General features: G+C 35.3%; 3 protein-coding genes across 4 annotated transcripts; all 3 read right to left on the reverse strand.

Annotated features, from left to right (window-relative positions):
* Positions 1-359: 359 nt before the first annotated feature.
* LOC103872148 (beta-galactosidase 2) lies at positions 360-6,423 on the reverse strand. Its single transcript, XM_009150495.3, has 18 exons — positions 6,153-6,423; positions 5,851-5,946; positions 5,655-5,767; positions 5,499-5,565; positions 5,317-5,409; positions 5,065-5,208; positions 4,178-4,266; positions 3,952-4,057; positions 3,740-3,824; positions 3,541-3,659; positions 3,298-3,459; positions 2,698-2,873; positions 2,486-2,595; positions 2,310-2,419; positions 2,108-2,218; positions 1,899-2,009; positions 760-965; positions 360-664 (listed from the first exon to the last, which is right to left on the reverse strand). Exons 1-18 carry the CDS (start codon positions 6,324-6,326, stop codon positions 553-555), a joined length of 2,184 nt encoding a protein of 727 aa, XP_009148743.1. The 5' UTR covers positions 6,327-6,423; the 3' UTR covers positions 360-552.
* Positions 6,424-9,584: 3,161 nt separating this feature from the next.
* Positions 9,585-10,148, reverse strand: LOC117133649. The gene has a single exon (XM_033290358.1). The coding sequence runs from the start codon at positions 10,146-10,148 to the stop codon at positions 9,585-9,587; it is 564 nt and encodes a 187-aa protein (XP_033146249.1).
* A 6,150-nt stretch (positions 10,149-16,298) lies between these two features.
* LOC103872146 (zinc finger A20 and AN1 domain-containing stress-associated protein 6-like) lies at positions 16,299-17,621 on the reverse strand. Of its 2 annotated transcripts, XM_033289896.1 has the most exons (3): positions 17,447-17,613; positions 17,349-17,411; positions 16,299-17,099 (listed from the first exon to the last, which is right to left on the reverse strand). In XM_033289896.1, exon 3 carries the CDS (start codon positions 17,045-17,047, stop codon positions 16,556-16,558), a length of 492 nt encoding a protein of 163 aa, XP_033145787.1. In that variant the 5' UTR covers positions 17,048-17,099; positions 17,349-17,411; positions 17,447-17,613; the 3' UTR covers positions 16,299-16,555. The 2 variants fall into 2 exon arrangements, with proteins under 2 accessions (XP_033145787.1, XP_009148742.1); XM_009150494.3 differs by having other exon boundaries at positions 17,179-17,621.
* Between the last annotated feature and the right edge of the window lie 2,910 nt (positions 17,622-20,531).

The raw sequence follows: 20,531 nt of genomic DNA on the forward strand, positions 1-20,531 counted from the left end.
AAGTTTACATTATATACACATGTACATAAATAAACTATTTTTATTCATTCACTCCTGAATGGTTCGGGTTATCACCTAGTAAAGATATTTAAAATGAAACAGATGTAAAAAAGGAATAAAGATAGAGAGATAAAACAAAACATATCATTAGGACAGACCTTCTAGTGTCCTCTTCTCTAAACTTGTATTAATGTCATATTTGCTGGAAGCCTGCTACACTTTTGTTTTGGCAAAAACTATTTTATTCAGAAGATTGGGAAGATGATATAAAATATATTCATATGGTGTTCATAACCAGGGTAATTAGCATTGATTCCTGTGTTTGGTTTATTCTATGAATACGCTTTATTATACACTTATTCTATGAATAAGCTTTATTATACACTTGCAAATATATTATTTAGGCGAGGATACACCATTCTTACAATATAAACCAATGACTGCCACTGTATCTGTACATATTGTAAGCACTGCACAGAACCTTAATTATAACTTCAGGGGATATGCACCCTCTAGTAGATTTTTTTCTCCATAAAAACCGGATTAAGAGCTTCATTTGTCTGTTCTTTTAACAACAGAAATCCCACTTGGATCACCACCCCATTCCTCAAACACAACTAGAAGGTTCCCAGATGGCTTAAGCCATGAACGAGGCACATGGTACCTGAAAAAAGGAGAACCCATTAATATATCAATCATGTAAACAATATATAGAGGAAAGACAAGGAAGACGAAAGACAGTTTTCATTTTCTTCTCACCATCTTTGAGAAGATTGGCCACAATTACTGAGACATTTCTTCTCGCTGTAAATCCCAGCATAGTTGCAGCGTCCGCAGTTACCATGAGCCGTGTAGGCAGGCCAATGACGTCCTATGTTGCGTCCATTTACCCAAACTTGTCCTTTTCCCATTGTGTTCATGTCCAATGCAATTGGTTCATTGCCTACCGGCGCATTAAAAGAAGACTGCAAATAAAGAGTGCAAAAGTCTGATATGAACATGTCTGAAATTATGGTCGTAACTAAGCTCAGTAAAACACACAAACACACACACATATATATAGTCCACCACAAAATGGTTTAAGAGTGTCTATGAGACGGGCCATCTTCAATGGAGAGAGGCTCCACTAAATGTCCCCCTTAAACAATCAAAGTAAAAAAATTTAATGTTTGATTTGTAAATAGATAACAAGTGTTACATGGGTTTCTTAAAACCAAGTTGAAGTCTCTTAAACAAGAGACGTTCTTACCTCTCTCACTAGGGGAAGAAATTTCAATGTAGATGGTCTTAGAAGGTACTAGTTTGTCTCATTTTTAACTAAGGTAAGATAGTCAACACAATCCCAGCCGATCCATAAGTTTATTTTTATCATATTGATCCAAATTTATTGGTAGACATGTTTTTATCCTGATGTTCTCTCTGTTTCGCAAAGTTATATGTTTTGAAGTGTTCCAAACGCACATTAATAAAACATTCAAAACATCATATGAAGTGTTTCAAAGCCTTTTTCGTTTTGGCAAAACTAAGACGTCTGCCATGGTCAAACAAAACGGTTAAGACAATTCTAAGCTTGAGATTTTTTTTTTTCTGACCTTGACCAATTGGTTCATATCTAGTCTTGAATTGCTATCTTTTGTTAATTTTGATTAATACATTATAATAGCTAACCAACTGCTTTTTGTCATCTAATGATTATACAAAAAAAGGTAAAATGCAATTATACACACATAAGCTGGCAAAAAAATACAATCCTTTCGGATGTTTGGAAGGATAGCTAACCAATATCACGTGTATATTTGGAAATAGCATTTGGTATGTCAATCTGGGAAACCGTTCCTTTTATCAACAATAAATTAAACCTAAAACATCTATTAAGAAAATTAAGAAGTATATCTTACCTTGTACCAGGTCAATGGTTGCTTCACGGCCACGAATGATCCTTCTGTCCATTCCACAGAGGAACTCCCGGTTGTGGTATGAAGGCTCATAGCTTCACCTTTGGTACCGATCTACTCAGATCACACACACGCATAGTTTAGTACTGTGTTATGGTTGGTATAAAGATTCAGTGGCAGTTAACTTATCAAACTATTGTTCATTATAGGACCTTATAGGACCATTTCCACTTAGACATGTCCCATGCTCCAGAGTTAACTCCATTCAGTGTGGCTGGACCTAGAACTCCAGTATTCCAAGTCTCATAGTGCACACCTGCGTTCTGTATTATAAAAAACACAAATCTCAGAACTTATCATCATCTCCTGAATGAAAAAGGCAGTAATTAATCAAGTGAAGAATGATGAACTAACCGGAAGACCCACTGCCGTATTTAGGATAGCAAGTTTGTTGACGCCTTCGCGCAATTTGATCCTTTGACTAAATGTGAGCTTGGGGCTGCTCAATGCTCCATAACTAGTTCCTAAAAAATGAATGCTTTAAGGACAGGAGAAGACGGAGTTTGGCCCTTAAAATTATCTTGTTTTACCTGCGAGCTGACCATTAACGAATACATGAAGAGCATGACCAGCTGAACAAATGGTAAGAAGTGGATCTTCGCCAGTTTTCAAGAACCCCTCATTAGAACTAATTGTAATGCTGAGAATGAATAAAAAAAAACCAGTTAACAGTGATCAGGAACTAATTAATCAGCAAGATACTGAGGCTTAATGTGTCACAACTAGGTCAAACATAACTTACTCTGTAAGATACCAGAAATAGTCTGTTTTGTCTCTGGTCATGCTTATTTGTTCCAACAAACCATCTCGAGCAAACGTACCATAGTCACCTGAAGAAGGGATTGCTTCGTTGTATGATTCCCATGATAATCGCGTGCTAGTAGGAACCATCTTCATAAGTATGCTCGGTGAACGAATCTATAACACGTTTACACATGCCAAAGATATATATATGTCAATCTCAATAACAAGGATACAATTCCTATGAGACCAGCAAAGTTAGGACGTTCTTAGGCTATTTGATGAAGTCATCTGGAAGTATTTAGTGTTAAAAGTTTTTTGTTATATTAAAACCCCTGATATATTATTGCCTATAACTTCATGGTCCGTCCTGGATATAGAAAAATGAAATATTTGCCTATAACTTCAAAGTTCTAAAAATATTTTACATAAAATATGCCTCCAAATTTATGAAAAGAAATAGTATAAATTTTTTTTGCTAAATTGTCTATATTCTCCAAATTTTCAGTGTCGGTTTTGCGGAGTGCAAGAGTTACACAAGTCAAAAGACTGGTAAAAAAAGTAATTAATGTTTTCGATAAAAGCTTATCTGTTTATAAACCTTTGCAGTGTTGTGATACTCGGTTTTGCAGTCAGGTAAGATACTGATAGACCAAGGGGGCAAATCATATGGGAACCCCCTAAACATAACTTTTGCTGGATAAGTTGTGTCGTAGTTTGAGAGAAACGCAGCACAAGAAGTCTTGGACTTGAACACATGAGCCTGAAATTATAACAAAAAAAAAAACCAAAATTGTATGAACATTTGATACATCCTCTCTTCAAAGTTACATTGCATACTTACTTCTTGCTTATTGCCGAGCGAATTAATGGTGGGATCAACAGAGACCAACGCAGGTTCACATAGTTTGATGATTTTATGCAACTCTTTCAAATGACTATACTTGGGTTCTCTCAGTAATCCTTTTCACACAAACACACACAAAAACTCGTCAGAAAATATGTAAAATGTAACATTTTCATGTGATATCAGTATTAGTTACCATATTCATCAAGAGGAGCATCATAGTCATAGCTTGTGGTGATAAACTCACCCGATGTTCTATCAAAGTTCGTCCCTCCATGGTACTGTAACAATTCTAAATTAACTCTTCAATCATAAGTTAAATAAAATATATTCTTTTTTTAATAAAGTTTGCGATTTGATAAAATTATTGATGTTTTAATTTTTCTTAGAACTAATTTTTAAAGTTACCATATAGTAATTCATAAATGAACCACCGTTCTGTATAAAGCGAGCCACGGAGAACGCAAGGTCTTCGACTGGTCTGTTTGGTATCGCACCTCCAAATTCCGTGAACCTGAAAATGATCTCACATGCTGTAAATTATAATTTATAGCTTGTTGATTTCATAAGAGAATATATTAAGACTAACAAGAGGATAGTGATTCTGTATATGTTGAATAGCTTCGTGACTTACCAACCAGTCCAGTTCTCTGTCCACATCTTGGGCTGATCGACCGAGTTTGGTTTGAAACCCTCACAATAAAACCCGTTGCATGTGTTTATCTATTATAGAGCGCAAGGTAAAAGCTATTAACATTCAGTATAAATTTTACTCCAAAGTTGAATAAAATTTGTTGAAATTTAAAATCTAAAGTTGAAGAAAAATTGTCCTCGTGGATTATTTTTGTTTTTGGTCAGTGGTCCTAAATAAATTCAATAGAAAAACACATCATATAGGAAAACAGCAAAAAGGAGAAAACGATATTTTATTGTAACTATCAATAAACAAACAATATTAAACAAGAAAAAGTGAATTACATAAAAGGAAAACTGAAAGCCAAACAAATATATTCAAAAGGCAAACCACCAAGGAAGAAAATTTAAGATTATAAAACATAACAAAAAAAAAAAACTCGATAGTGTTTTCACCAAAAAATACACACTAAGAAATATCTTCATTTGTAGTTGCCCAAAAAAAAAGAAATATCTTCATTTGTCTAAAAAATATCTAAGTGCCGACAAAAGAAAAGGAGTCAATCCTGATAAATGACATAAATTTAATCCATATTCAATTGTGCATTTTTCTTAAGAAATAAAATTGAACTGATTAATCTACAAAATCACATCAGATATTTTAATTTTCATACAAATTTCAAATCAACTAGATTGATAAAAGCAGAATTCAAGCTAAAATAGAAAGTCTACCAAACTCAACCATACTAAAAGTTAGCATTAAATCGATCACGATACTATCTAAACCAAGAACTTGAACCAAACTAAACGAAACCAGAACCGAACATATCTTACTTATATATATTAACTAAGGGGAAGGTTAAACAAGAAAAAGAAAGGAAGAGATACAATAGGGTAAGGAGCATCATCTTGCTTGCACATAACCCATGGGACACCTGTGGACAAACCCAACGCCATTGCAGCTGTCCATTTTGTGTATGCCTTTCCTGCTGATCCTATCTCCCATTCCATTGGTCCATACTCATTCTCTATCTACCCATTTTTAAAAAATATCATTACTATATATATTTAGAATGTATTAGATGTGAATCATGTATAATATAAAATCGTATCAATTTAAACAACAAAGAAGATAAAAACCTGCGAGAGAATGATGGGTCCTCCTTGAGTTTCAAACAACTTTTCTTCTTTCATTATATCCACAATCTTCTTTGTGAATTTTTGCATTGCAGTCTTTCAATTTCACATCAAAATGATTTTTTTTTAAACCTTCATAATGGAATTTAATCTGGAGACTGATTTGTTCTACAATAATTGTGTACCTTGAAAGGTCCATTATCAGTCCTGAAAACCATACCAGGGACATATTTGAGCCAAACAGGAATTCCCCTGAAAATCAGAAAACATATACAGATAAATTTATATATTCAAATGAAAATATTCTTTTATTCTTAGAAAAGTATTTTTAATATATTTACCCAAAATTCCACTCGGCACAAACATATGGACCAATTCTCAGGCTAACATATAGACCGGCTTGTTGCACCAGCTTGATGAACCTAACCAGATCATACCGATCCCCAAAATAATACTCCAAGCAAACAGAAGTATACAGCATTGAGATTTTATATGACTATGAGTCAAGTAAGAAAATGGTAGAAGTCTTTAAATTACTTGTCCAGGAGAAGGTTCATGTCCGTTCCAGAAAACATAAGTTTGTATAACATCTAAACCACCTTCTTTGGCCTTGTTTATCAGATCAGGCCACATCTGCATATAACAAAGTAGCCACAATTCTATATAAAAAAAAAATAGTTTTGTAATGAAATAACCTGGCCATAAGGGGGAAACCCAGAAAAATAAGACCCCATGTGTCGAAAAATCAAAGCAATTATTCAGTAAATTAATTTAATCAAAATCCAAGAAATTTTGCATTTGATTATAAAGAGATTATTTAACTGAATAAAAAAGATTACCTCAGGGGTGCTTCTTGGGTAGTGGATGGAACCAGAGAGAAGGATCCTTTTCTGTCCATTGATGATTAAAGCTTTATGATCATAAGAGACCAATGCTTTAGTTGAGCAAATCAACAATGAAAAACACATAATCGCCAGAAAAATCCAAGCTTTATCCCTAAAATTCATAACCATTTTCCCACTTATTAGTTTATATTTAGAAACTGGTAAAGGAGATTTGCTGAGCTATTGGGATTGGAATGAATGATGGCATAAAGGTTATATGTAAAGCCTGACACTTATCCTATTGTACTTATAGATTAATGAATGCAATGAAATGAGAAAAAAATTGTGGGGCCAATCTCTCTGTTTTTTGAGCGGATGACTTTTTTTTATTTTTTTGAGCGGATGACTTTAAAATCTTCTGCCCTACCAGATGAATATTTTCATTTTCCATTTTTATTTTGTCAAATTATATAAGTAGTATTAATCCCCCTGCTTGTTTAATCCAAAATCATATTCTTTTTCTTTAATTTGCTTCCACTTTTCAATATCACATACCACTGCCATATATAATCTTTTTCTTTTTGGTCACGGGAAAACTAATGATATAATGTAAAAGTGGTTAACCCCACTACTAAATGTCATTATGAGTATATATGTCAATATCATATATTCATATACAATGAAGATGCGATTCACGAATATTGTTCGACCACATCAGATTGTTACTCATCGCTTATTACAGAGTTGAAGAACAATACGACATCTGTGAAGAAAAAAAAACGATACCTTTACCTTCTATGGAGACGAAGGAAAACATGTTTTAATCGAGTAAGAAAAATAGATAAATATTGCAAGTTGTGTGGTCCTTGACTCTGTGTAGGCAGCACAATGAAGACTACCAAGTAATTACAATACAAATTTAATGATGGAAAGCTATATACATACCGGCAAAATATTTTTTTTAAAACTATTTATATGTTAGGTTAAATAAGCTATATATATGTTATAGTATTGATGCAAATTGGACTTGCAAATTACATTTAAGCACGGTGATAAAAAGCCCTACCGCCACATCCTTTCAAGTGCACATAATGACATAACAATTCATTCATTGCCGTTTTGTTTTCTTCTTTCAAATGCATATGTTCCATTTGTATCTTGTGCAACATTCTCTTCTCCACGTTACCGATTAGTTGCATTAAGAAGGCAGACGAGTAACCATTTTTGTGGCTTATGCGAAAAGCTTCATGTCAAGTCAGAGCAAAAAAAAATTCATTAAGCCGATACGTTAGTCCAGCCGTCGGTGGCCTTGACCACATATTAATGGCTATCATTAACCAAAATAATATTTACTTGGTTATTAGAATTAGATTTGGGAGCAACTTAGCTCAACTGACGATCCAATGCATTGCAACATATACATATTGATTAAACTGTTTTGAAGTTTTCTTCCAAGTTATCATTTGTTCAAAAATAAATTTTTTACATGTGCATCCGGTCCGAGAATAATGCATTTAGTGCTAAAAATGAAGTGACTACCACATTGTTTAATTCAAATATAACTTTTGAAGTTCAATATTCTCCCGTTACAAAAGAAAATACTTAAGTTATAGATCACTCTTGTTTCCTTATAAAAACTGTGGGATATTGTAACGGATTAGTCAAGCCCAATCAAGATAAGATAGGCTTATAACAACTCGGGTCTACCGACAAGATGTGTGTCTACAACATGTAAAATAAATATAGATGCCTCGGTTTCTCTAAAGTATTTGAAAGTTCAATTTCTTTCTCTTAATAGCTCCTTAAAGATTCCTATAATTCTGGACCTTGAAAAAAATTCAACTTTGTTTCTTCGTTACCTGGAAACAAATCGCACAGCAAATAAGGCTTCTTTTTTTTTTTGATAACGCCCATAAAAATTCCGTTTTTTTTTGCCGGACAAATAATGCTATTGTGCTCGACGAAAGAAATCAATTTAATTTTTGTATAGATCAAATGTAATGCAAAAATATAGAATTAGTAAGTCGTCTGTTTCTAGTGAAATCCACGTATGTGTTTATCTATATATCATAATAAACCAAGTATATCATATTTTTTCATATTTCTTAATCATCACATGATATCCAGAGAGTTTTTAGAGCGAAACTCTCTTAGACGACGAACTGTCGGTTTGCTCCCGACTGACAGTTCCAACTCATAGAGACTAAGGAAGAGGCTGTGGAGCGGACCGAAAATTCGTTCCTTTCTTCTTCGTCGACGGAATTATGGTTGCTCGAGGTTGGGCTGCCCTCTGGGTTCTCCTTTCAGCTCCCGATGTCTTACTACTCTGACATGGTCCTAGGGTTTGTCTTCCTCTTGGTGAGTTATGGGTTTTAGTGACTCTGCGCCTCTTTAGGCTCACCCCAAGGCCTAGGCTCCTTACAGTACGTTTCCTTGATGGAGGGGGGGGGGGGGGGGGGGGGGGGGGGGGGAGGTAAAGCCTTTCCTTTCCTGTCTTGTAAGCCGAGAGAGATAGTAGATTTGTGCCTTTTGTCACTTGTCGGGACAGCTACATTATCTTCAATCTCGTCAGAGATCGCTAGAGGCCCGAGTCTCAGCGAGACATGGAGTCGATCTTCATTGTACTCCGACAGATTTTCTTGTACTGGGTTCTTTGACGAAGATGGGATATTGCTGGCTCCTGACTGAAAAATGGGCAAGTTCTCTTCCAAATAGTGCATATCGACCTCCTGGAGTCTACCCGAGTCAGCATTTGCCACACCATCTTATAGGAGAGGAATCCTCTATTTTGGGAGGGAGAGTCTGTCTAGTGCCGATCTTCTCTCCTGCGACAGGGGATTACTATCTCCCGATCGTTGTCTTCCGCTGGTGGTGCCCAATATCAGACAAGAGCCCCCTTCTCTTTGAGGTCTAGGCGATGGAGTATGAGAAACTTGGGAGCGGCCAGCTTTTGATGAGGATTCTATATGTGAACCAGCACGTACAGGCCTCTATTCAGTTCGCGGTGTCTGAGTCTTTGTTCTGGAAAGATTCCTTTTGAGATGAAACAGAGCTGTCGTTATGGAAAGATAATCTCGCTCATGCTGGGAGGCGACTACCAGCCACATTGTTTTCTACCCGGGTTGAGTGCTCCTTGTACGTAGGGTCTCTTCTGACTCCATAATTGTAGCGAAACTCTTTCTCCTTCTTCCAGTCAAGCTCCCGGGAAGATTGGTGTCATTGATTTGAGTTATAAATTCTTTGGCTCATAGAAGTATCAGGCTCTTCTCTTATCAAATTTCTTGCAGCTGTTCTTCTTCTATCAGCATCGAGCCTGTCCAAAGTACGAGATTGAGATATACCCATTCTTGTTGAGGAGTCTCTGGAGTTTGCTTGGGCCCGCTGTGAAGGACAATCATCTCTTTCATGAGACAGTGAGTGGCAAATGAAGCAATGTTTTTCTAGATTTTAGTATTCCAGCTCCACTTGCTTAATTTCCCCCGCTAGACTTATGTCTAGGAACATTTCCAGGGGCTTCAAACCATTAACAAGTACTCTGATTCTTCCTCTGTCTACATCGAAATCCTCCACTGGTCCCAGTTCATCTCCAATTGCTTCTATAGCAGCATCAGACCAGTAGTGTAAAGAATTTCCATGTATCGTTATCCAGAAGGGTATTAGTGCCGGAAAGAAGTCAGAGACTATAGGCTCCCATCTCTGGAGGATCAAAATCCATCTCTTGAAGTGATATGGCGTGCCTGAGAGGATAGCTTGAAGGTCCTGTTCAGTTTCGAACTTAAACTGAAACAGGTGTGGTCCCAAGGCCCTTCCGGTGATAGATCCCGCCACACGCCAATGTTGGAGGAAGAAGTCTACTAGGGCTATGGTTTTTTGGACTGAGGGGTTTGTGACTCTCCCTATGAGGGTGAGTTTGTGCTCTTCTATTCTTGCAGAAGTGTCGACAGCAGGGATTTTTACTGGGGGTCGTTTAGCCTGTCTCACTGAGTCAGCTACCCACTTGCCTTTGTCCATTTTTGAGTTTCGGTAAGCCATAGATAACTGAGTATTAACTTCTCAACTGTAATTCTTGAATACCTAACTGCAGTAAGCAGTAAATTTCCAACACGGAGTAAAAACCTTAGTGACAAGGTAACTGGGACTGTACTTAGACAGTAGAAAGACTAAAGGAAGCTTGAGACAGAGACGTCAATAAAGCTTTGAACAGATAAGCTATTATCTCTCTGCCTGCTCCTAGAGCATTCTCCCAACAGATCTGCAATAAATGATTCACTGAATAACCATTATGAGACCGTAGAGGAGAAACTCCAGCTTCAGGGAGCTTGATCGTACACGAAAACTATGTCGCCGGAAAGTTGGTGCGGTGGTGAGTTAATAGACCACGGCTGGGGGAGACGGTAGTTGCGGTGGGGTATTTGAAAAAGCAAGGAAAGTCAACTCGGAACAGTACACCTTGAGCCTTTTGTCTGAGAGAAGAAAGTGATTTTTAGTTTGCACTTTTTTTAGTATTCTTTCTACCAACATAAATATTCATGTCAATCCTAAACGTGTATCTCACTTTCAGTCAAATGCAAAACCAACCTAAAGGGGTGGTAAAAGTACTATGTAACCCTTATGACCATATAAAAAACAGAAATATATTTTGCAATTATGTCCTTAATAAGCCTATAAGTAATAAAAAGAAATCTACATTATATGTAGACCTCCTAAGAAGCCTACTGTGTAGACTCATTATGTAACTTACATTGTAATTTGATCTAATAATTTAATTTTAAAAATTTATAAAAATAATTGTTATAAACATGTGTTAAACAATATGGTTTAGAAACAAAAGGTTATAACATGTTATGTATTCTACTGGTAGATTTCTTAGTGTTAGATTTAAATTTAGAATCTTTTTTTGTTTTATTGAATTAAATTTGTATATTAATGTTTAGTATTTTATATTTTGTATAGCTTGATATTTGATACAGTAATTAAAACTTTTTATTATAAAGCAAAACATTTAGGGTTTGAGTTTTGTGGTTTACGGTTCCGTAGACCTACAATAAAGTAAATTTAGCTGGTGACGTCCTTTTCAGTTTACATTTTTCAATTTTGTTTACAAAAAAATATTATATTTAAACTAAGTTGAGTTTCTTAAGAATAAAAATGTTAAATCATATACTATAAATATTAAAAATAAATAAATAAATTTAGTAAATCATATATTAAAATGATGAAAAAAATAAAGAATAAACAATAATAATGAAATTACTATAGTAGACTTCCAAAAAGGTCTACTATGCTACAATAAAATCTACTCCAAAGTTTTAATTTTGGTAGACTTCACAGTGTCGTAATTTTTTAACTTAGTTACATTTTTGTCATCCTATATAACTAAAATTTATACAATCTCTTTCGAAAATGGCTGCACAAGATTTTAAAATTTTCTCCCTTCTCTCTAAAACTCTCTCATTTCTCTTCTTTCTTTATAAAATTCTCTGAAGTCTTTCTCACAATATTATCTTGTTATTTTAGGTATTATGATTCATGGTTTTCATCTTCTCCCTTAAAAATGCAAGTTTAAGATCTATAGATTTTAAATGTGTATTTTTATGTTATTTCTTTCGCGCAATAATATCTTGTTTTTTGTTGGTATTATCACTCATGGATTTCATCTTCGCCTCTAAAAATGTAATTTTTAGATTAATTGATTTTAAATGTGTATTTATATGTTTATATTCAATAAATTTATAGATCAAGCTCTGTGCATTAATTTGCTACTATTTTATCTTATAAAATTCTATTTTGTAAAGTATTTTCAGATTTAAAATTATTTTCACATTTCAAAATGTATAGATTTTTCAGATCTGAAAATTTTCATACAGTGTAAACTTCTGAAGTCTGCTTATAAACTAAAGCTAGTAGACTTCATATGAAGTTTACTAAACCACAAAGTTTAAGCAGAATTTATTGGAAGTTTACAAAAATATGGTTTTTATTGTTTTTCTATGTTTTTTAATAATTTTATCTTATTTTGTAGGTATTTTCTCTTATTCTAATCAAATGTATTATGTTTTTGTTTTAAGATGTGATGAAGAAGGAAGCAATACTCATTATATTTGTGCTCATCGTGGTTCTGATTTCACCACTTTTTGATTATGCACTTTTCATTCCTTTAAAATGTTCTAGAGCAGCCGCTCTGTTTTGGGCCCCGTGCTCCCTTATTCTGATCGAATGTATTGCAGAAATAACGAGCCATGAAGGCAAATCTCTCAACTCTCTTCTTACCAAAGGCAGCCCCACTCCTATATATTTGGGGAAATTCGTTCACAATGGTTAGGCCTGGGCATTCGGGTCGTCGGGTCGGATTCGGGTCGGGTCCTTTCGGGTCCGGGTCTTTCGGGTCTAAGAGTTTAGGACCCGATAGGGTAATTTCAAATTTTCGGTTCCGGGTCGGTTCGGGTCGTGCCGGGTCCGGGTCGGGTCGGGTCTTAGATAGTTAGACCCATTCGGGTAATTAGAATTTATCGGTTCGGATTCGGTTCGGTTTCGGGTCGGGTTCGGTTCGGGTTCGATCTAAAAAAGACCTAAAAATACATAAAAATATCTGAAAATATTTATATATCCGAAAATATTCAAAAATTTATTCAAAATTTGTGTGTTTTATTATATTAAAATGTGTATATATACTAAACTATGTGAAATACAACAACAATTCGTTGTCTCCTAGTGGTTGACCCCCATATTCTCTAGACAAATAACCCGTCTTCGATTCCCCTTTGATGCATTTTATTTAATTTATATTATTAATTCGGGTACCCATCGGGTTTCGGGTTCGGGTCGGGTCGGGTCCAAGACCCGCGGGTCCTCTACAACAAGACCCGATAGGGTAATTTGATCGGATCGGTTTCTACCCGAACCGGGTTTTTTCGGTTCGGTTTCGGGTCGGGTCTTCGGGTCCGGGTAAAATGCCCAGGCCTAACAATGGTGTCACCATTCTAGGATGGAGATAGAACATGTCTTCGCCACCACTGAGAGGAGATAAATAATATGAGAAGAGAACTTCATTGATCTCCCAACCAAGGTCCTTAAATATACCAAGGTTCTGAATAGCTATAAGAGTCCTCTTTGATCAAAAAAAAAAAAAAAAGCTATAAGAGTCCTCTAAATTAGATGATCAAGCTGACAAGATGATATCTCAAAATACTCAGATATCTTAACTATCAATGCATGACCTTATCTCTAAAACCCAACTCAAAGAAGCGTCATAAGCAATGACTTCATCTACTCCAAAATCAGAACCTCGACTATCGAGATTAGGGGCCCGAAGGACAACTTCTTCGGCAAGAGAATACCTCTCTCTCTCCATATCATCATCCCGACACCGAAGGAGGTCCTATCTTGTTTGGTTTCATGGACACAGCCATTGGTTCCAGATTTTTGACCTTCCCCATTAGATCAATAGAAGACCCCGATGAAATGATGGATCCCGAAACATTAGGACTAATTTTCTCTTCGATCTAACCTAACTACGTATAGAAGGAGAAAGATATGTACTACGGTTAGGGGTACCTTCCATTTTTACCGGAAACAAAAGCAAAAGATCTAAAGAGGAATCAAAAATGGAATGTTACTAAACCCTAGAATTCTATGACCAGAGACCAAAGAGATTACCTTGATACACTAAATGAAAGGGGAATCTAATATGAATTTGATCCAAGAATCCGAAGAAAGCGAGATCGCAAGAAGAAAATTGCAACATATGAGAAAGAAGAAGAAGATTATGTGGAGAGAGGAAGGAAACCCAAGATTATTGCTTCTCACAAGATAGGAAGACAAGATTCCCCTGATAACTCTGACAAACTTATGTGGCCACCACCAATCAGATAAAATTCTCTGTCCACTGTAGCATTCCACGAGTTATATACTTGCTCAGCCACAACCACTTGCTCATAGGCAGAAAGACAACGTTGCTCATGAAAGCATATCAACAAATCTATCATCTTGTTCGTCTACATGCCATCTAGATAAGATGATTTCACGGCCACTGAGGCCATGCGCCATAAGATGGATCTTGTAAATCATTGTAATGTGAATCCTAGGTCACGAATCAACTAAAATCACATGATCACACATGAATATGTGCCAAAACAACTTACAGGACAATAATTTCTCTAACAAAACATATGTTATATATAACTAAAGTTACTATAATTATCAATACAAATATTATAAAATATATGAAAATAGTCATATTTATTTTTCAGAAACAAGAAAATAATTAAATTAAATAATTATATAAAATCTTTTCTTAGACAAATATTTAACAAACAAAATTTATATTCAATTTTTGAAAGTAAAAATATATAATAATATGACAAAATATAATAAATATAATGTTATAACATATTCAAACTCGGAAAGTTCTAAACGTCCTCTTAGTATCAACCTTTTTTTGACAGTCAAGTACTATCTATTAAACATATAATATAATATAATTGATTTAAAGCAATGTTATACTATCAAAAAGAAAAAAAAGTTACGCACTGTTAATAGTATAAAATTACATCCTATGTGTGGACCAGTATTTCAGTGGTTCGAAAGCTACAACTATTGGAAATCTGACAGAAGATACATTTTGGATATGAGATCAAAGTGTGGGAAGATCCTTGGATCCTTACAACACAAGCTAGACCGGCTTGCCCTTCAGCCCCAGTTTTGCACCCGAACTTGAGAGTCAGCGACCTTATTGATCATGAATCGAAGGAATGGGATGTTCGATTACTAGAGGATTATGTTTCACCTCCTAATATACGTTTCATAAGAAGTTTGGCCATAAGCTCACCTCATCATCATGACACGTTTTGTTGGAGCTACACTAAAAATGGCCAGTACACGGTTAAATCTGGATATTGGGTAGTCCAGAACTTATTGAAGGCTGGAGAAGAGAACGAGGTACTGGAACCCAGTATAATTAAGCTTCAAGTTTTTGCTTGGACGATAAAAGCGCCTCAGAAAATATGTCATCTTATATGGCAATTGATAACAGGTCATGTGACAGTAATGAGAAATTTGATACGGCGTAATATGAGATGCGATAACTATTGCCTGCATGTGGAGAACCAGAAAAGTCTGTTACTCATGCCATCTTCGAATGTCCGCCAACTCTACAAGCTTGGCCGCTATCAGCAACACCAACAAGTCCACATATCTTTTCGGTGCTGAGTGTTTATGCTAATATGGATTATATATTCTGGAGAAAGAACAACATTGGCGAGCCAAAAATAGACATGGATCATTATCCCTAGATAATCTTGTATATTTGGAAAGCTCGAAATGACAAGCTTTATAAGGGGATAGACAAGAATCCATTGGAGCTAGTTCGTTATGCAGAAAGTGAGTGTCAAGTCTGGTTCAACACAAACGAGACGGTGACACCTATTCCACAAGATCACAGTATTGAAGAACCCCAAGTATTAAGCTTGGGTAATATATGCATAATAGATGGGTCTTAGACATCTACATCATAGTTCAGTGGGTATGGATGGGTTCGGATAGACAGCTTGGAGAAGATTCAACTTCTGGGGATATGAAATTACCCATGGCAAGAGTTTGCCTTGCATTCAGAAATGGAAGCACTACGATGGGCGATGAAGACTATGCTCCAGCATTCAACATGTCAGAGCTTTGGGACGGATCGCAAAGATTTGATCGCCATGATTAAGGAGCTTCATGCTTGGCCAAGCTTTGCAGCAGAATTGAAGAAGATAGAGACTCTGCAAATATGTTTTCCGGACTTTAAGATCATTTATATTCCACGAGATCATTCATATTTTACGAGCGCAAAATCATATTTCAGATTCTTTAGCTAGGACTTCGAGATCTTTCTACATAAATCTATGTTTTATTGATTGTTCAATTCCGGTATGGTTACCTAGATTACCTCACGTTTGAATAATAAAATAATTTTTGTTTTCATAAAAAAAAAACAAACAAGAAAAAGAATTTACAATAACAAAATCATTATAATTATATAGATTATGAATTTGTTTTGTATAGATTATGAATTTGTTTTGTTATATGATCGAATTTTTCAACCTATAATCCTTGGCTTTTTTTTTTTTTTTTTTTTTTTGAAACGCTAGCTTTTTAAAGATTATTAGCGCACACACAAGAAAAAAGATTATTAGCTTTAATCATTAAGAAAAAGCCAACGCGAGAATATCTTATTTCTTTCGGAGGGAAAAGAAAATTGATTTGGAAGATGAGGAACGCGTCTCTATCCAACACCCCATGAAACGTGTCACTTTGTAAATACATATCGTTTACATAAAATGAACCGTGATGAACGGCCGAGATCAATCTTATAACACCATCTGTGTGGACGGACGCGTTTTATATGAATATCAAAAAGTCAACACATCGAACGGCTCTCATCAAATCTTCTGAAGCTTCGCCGTTTTGACCAACGGGTTCGCCTTCGCGATCTCTTCGCGACCGGCCGATTTGAAATCGAAGGTGCATCCATGGACCTCCGGATACCTGTGGGCCCCACAGAAAGTCGTCCCGCACCGGCACTTGAATCCGGTCAACCCGACCCGTTTCCTGCACGTGGTACACCGGTTCGGCCGTTTCTGCGGCTGCTCCGTCGCCGTTACCGTCACCGGCACGTTCTTCGCCGGTACCTCCAATTCAGCAGATGGGTTTTGAACGAGAGGCTGGATCATCGGAGTAGAGATGGAAGTGATCACCGGCGACGGAGGAGATACGGCGGAGAGAGAGGATGAGCCTTGTTGCTGTTGTTTAAGACAGAGATCGCCGTAGCAGTTGGAGCAGAGATTCATGGTTGCGGAGCTGCCGAGGAAGCCGCAGTTGTTAGCACAGAGACGGTGGCCTTCCGGCGTTTGACATCGATGCTCTTCCGCCATGGATCTTGATTGTAATTCAAGAACTTAAATCAATAAAGCTCGTCAAAAATATCTGAAAACAAATAAAAAGACAAATGGTTAAAGACGGTAATAAATCTACAGAGTTTAGAAAAGAAGAACAAAACACGAACCGGAATCTGGTCACCGAGAAAGAAAAATTCAGAAAATTTTCCTCCGATTTCTCAGCAACCAAACAGAAATGAAATAATAAAAAGAAAGATGGAAAGTTTATTAAAAAAAAAAGAGAGAAAAGACAGAGAAGAGAGGAGAAATAGAAGGAGAGGAGAGAGATCGTGTTTACCTGTCTTGAGAGAAGAAGAAAGATGACTCACTAAACTTTATCTTTACCATACAACAATGATATTGGGAAGAGAAAATATACATACACAGCTTTTTCAAAAAAATATATATATACATACACAGCTAAGTTGGGAGAGAAAGAAACAACGACGAAATAGAGACGATACTCAAGATTTAAATAGAATAACGGTATCTAGTTTCACAATAAACATATTATTATTTTAATTTTTTTAATCTCACTAGCTCTCTTATTTTCTTATACTGCCATACTATTTTTTTTTTTTGGGTCAAACTTTATACTCTCTAACAAACTTTATGGATATTTGTACACGTAATGCACCTATTTTGATCAAATCTTATCCTACTGATTAAATGTCGGCATGGTGGTGTCACTTATTTAAGTCATATAGTAATTTGATTAGATAGGTCAAACTTTAAGCTAAAATAACCATACAATCACACACTCTGAATTTTTTTTTTTTCACAAGATATTTTTATTAAAAGGTCAAAATCTAACAAGGACCGAGCCCAAAACCACACATACACTAAAACCCAATCAAACAAACCACGTTACAAAATTCTATGGACCTTCAGCCCACTAGAGAAAAACTGTAGGGAAAGTAAGCCGATTCTAGCCACCACGTGTACGTTCGACACACAAATCTGAAACACGCATCAACCCAAAGAGCCTTCACTTCCTCCGGAGGGAGTCATGTCGGAGCTCCACCGAAACAGAGAAAGATCGGTGAACGACCAACAGAGCAGTCTTCACGAATAGCCAAAACGCAACCGATCACTGCTTCATGAAAGCCACCGTCTTCGATCGATCTAAGAGAACTCCAATCTTCCTAATCACAAAAAGAGGAAGGATTCAGGGGATTAGAACGAGAGTCGATGGAGCAAGGAGAGAGCAGAAACGGCGATCAAACTAAACCGGAAAAAATCCCAATGAAAAGCCGGCAAAGAGGATGTAGCGGAATCATCTCTTCCCGGAGCCAAAAGCCGGCGAAGACAGCGTTAAAAGAACCGCCGCTTTCCGGAGACAGAAGCCCGAACCTTCGGGAGCCATAAACCGGAACCTTGATCTGTCTTGCTTGAACTGCTTTTACCATTCGGAACCTTATTAGCTTCCAATCACCATAAAAATGCAGGAGAAATAATAATAATAAAAAATAAATAAAACTGCATGCAGAACAAACCAATGTGATAAAATATTGTCCTGCATGAACAAGGAAAAAACGGGTGGATCAAATGCAGAGGCCCAATCAATGCATGCTGCCTTTTAATTATCATTTTTTGAATAACTGTTTTTTGTCTTTTTCTTTACCTATAAATAAGTTTTAAATACTAGTTTATTTAATTTTTCACAGCAAAAAAATCTTCTTTAAAAGTAAGTATTTTTTGTCTTATAAAGAATTTTAAGATGTTTTTATACAACTATATAAAATGATATATCCTATACATATAGATATATATATATATATATATTAAATTTTATACATTTTCATAAACACATACGTGAACATTTTTTAAATTAATAATGTTGGGACTGTAAAATTTTATTAATTTAAAGAGATTAAGTTATAAATTTTTTTTTTTTAGGTTTTCTAATTATAGAGTATATTTTTATATAAAATGAAAATGATTAATTTTACTATATATACATTAATCGTATTCATTCTTAAATATATATATTATAATACATTCATGTATTTTCAATATTGTATTTAACTGATTTTTCAGGTTATCGCATATATATACATCCAATAACATCAGTTAAAATATTTAAGGTACACAATAATATTTTTTTAACAATTTATAATATGTACTATAACACATATATGTATTTATTAAAATAATAAAAACTATTGATAAGAATTTGTACTTTTTTTTTGTTTTAGATATTTAACTTAAAAATTATTGTTTAACATTTTTTCAAATATGTTAACTCGATAAATTATTTTAACCGGTTTGATCTGCATTTGTTCTGCATGATCTGCATTTGTTCTGCTTGATCTGCATTTTGTGTTTGATCTGCATTTATTTGATATGCATTCCATTCGAAGCCAGTGGACAGAATTGCATGTGGGGGATCTGCTTTTTTTCAGAAAATGACAAAAAATTCTGAACTGCTTGCAGTTCTCCTACCAAATAAATTTTAAAAACAGAAAATGGTGAATGGGTGATTCAAGTGCAGTTCTCCTGCAACAGCAGATAATATGTCTTTCTCCTGCCTCTCATTCATAACCTACGATATTGTTAGGAATGTTCTTTAGTAGAGGAACTTTAATTTGTCTGTATGCTTCTTTTTATCTAATCATGTGATGATGCAAGACATCATGAGGATTATTTTGGTTTGCAAAATAAATTTTTCGTGGATCATCTTTTCACAAACCGAAAAAGATGATAAATGTAAATTTGTTTATCATCTGGTCTTAAAGCCTACCTCTCCTATAGACTCACCGTTGTTCTCGTTTCCCTGCCTTTCTTAAGTTGAGCTTTTGTCTGCTTTGGCAAGGCTTACTGAACCACTCTTCCCCTTTTTCTGCTTCTATCAATGTTGTTCTGATTCTTTTTCGATTCTTATAGTATTTTTAGGTTAATAAATGCCTTTTAACAGAAAAATAAACAATGCATATGCAGAAATATTTCTCTTAAAAAAGTTATCATCAAAAGATATAACTTTAATGTTTTATGTTTGATATGGTAATCTCAGATTTGATAAATATTACAGGCAGTAGATCATAAAATTCATTTTTCTAAACGTCTAACTTTTATTAATTTGATTGGTCTGTCATTACAGACTTATAACGATGAGGAAAAAATACAGATTTACATCATTAAGTAAAAATTACGGATAAAAACTCCTTCTCTCTAAGAAAGTAATGCATTTTTTTGCTAATATATCTGAACAGTTGTTGGAAGATTTATGACCAAAAGTAATTCGGATTGATTGCAAAATAGGGCTCCATGCATGGATTCTGGTGATGAGGTTGTGCAGTAAGGTTTATTGATTGGCGACATTTGTAGACCTCCTGGTTATATCCTTTAAAAATTATATCAGTATAATCCATTGTTGATACTGCTTGTAGTGCCCATAACAATGACGTGCATTCACCCTCTGCAGCTGAATAATGTCCTTCAAAATGTCTGTTCACTCATAACTCAACATTGCCCATACTAT

The sequence above is a fragment of the Brassica rapa genome, chromosome A04 (genome assembly GCF_000309985.2).
Source record: "Brassica rapa cultivar Chiifu-401-42 chromosome A04, CAAS_Brap_v3.01, whole genome shotgun sequence".
In the NCBI taxonomy this organism is placed as follows: Eukaryota; Viridiplantae; Streptophyta; class Magnoliopsida; order Brassicales; family Brassicaceae; genus Brassica; species Brassica rapa.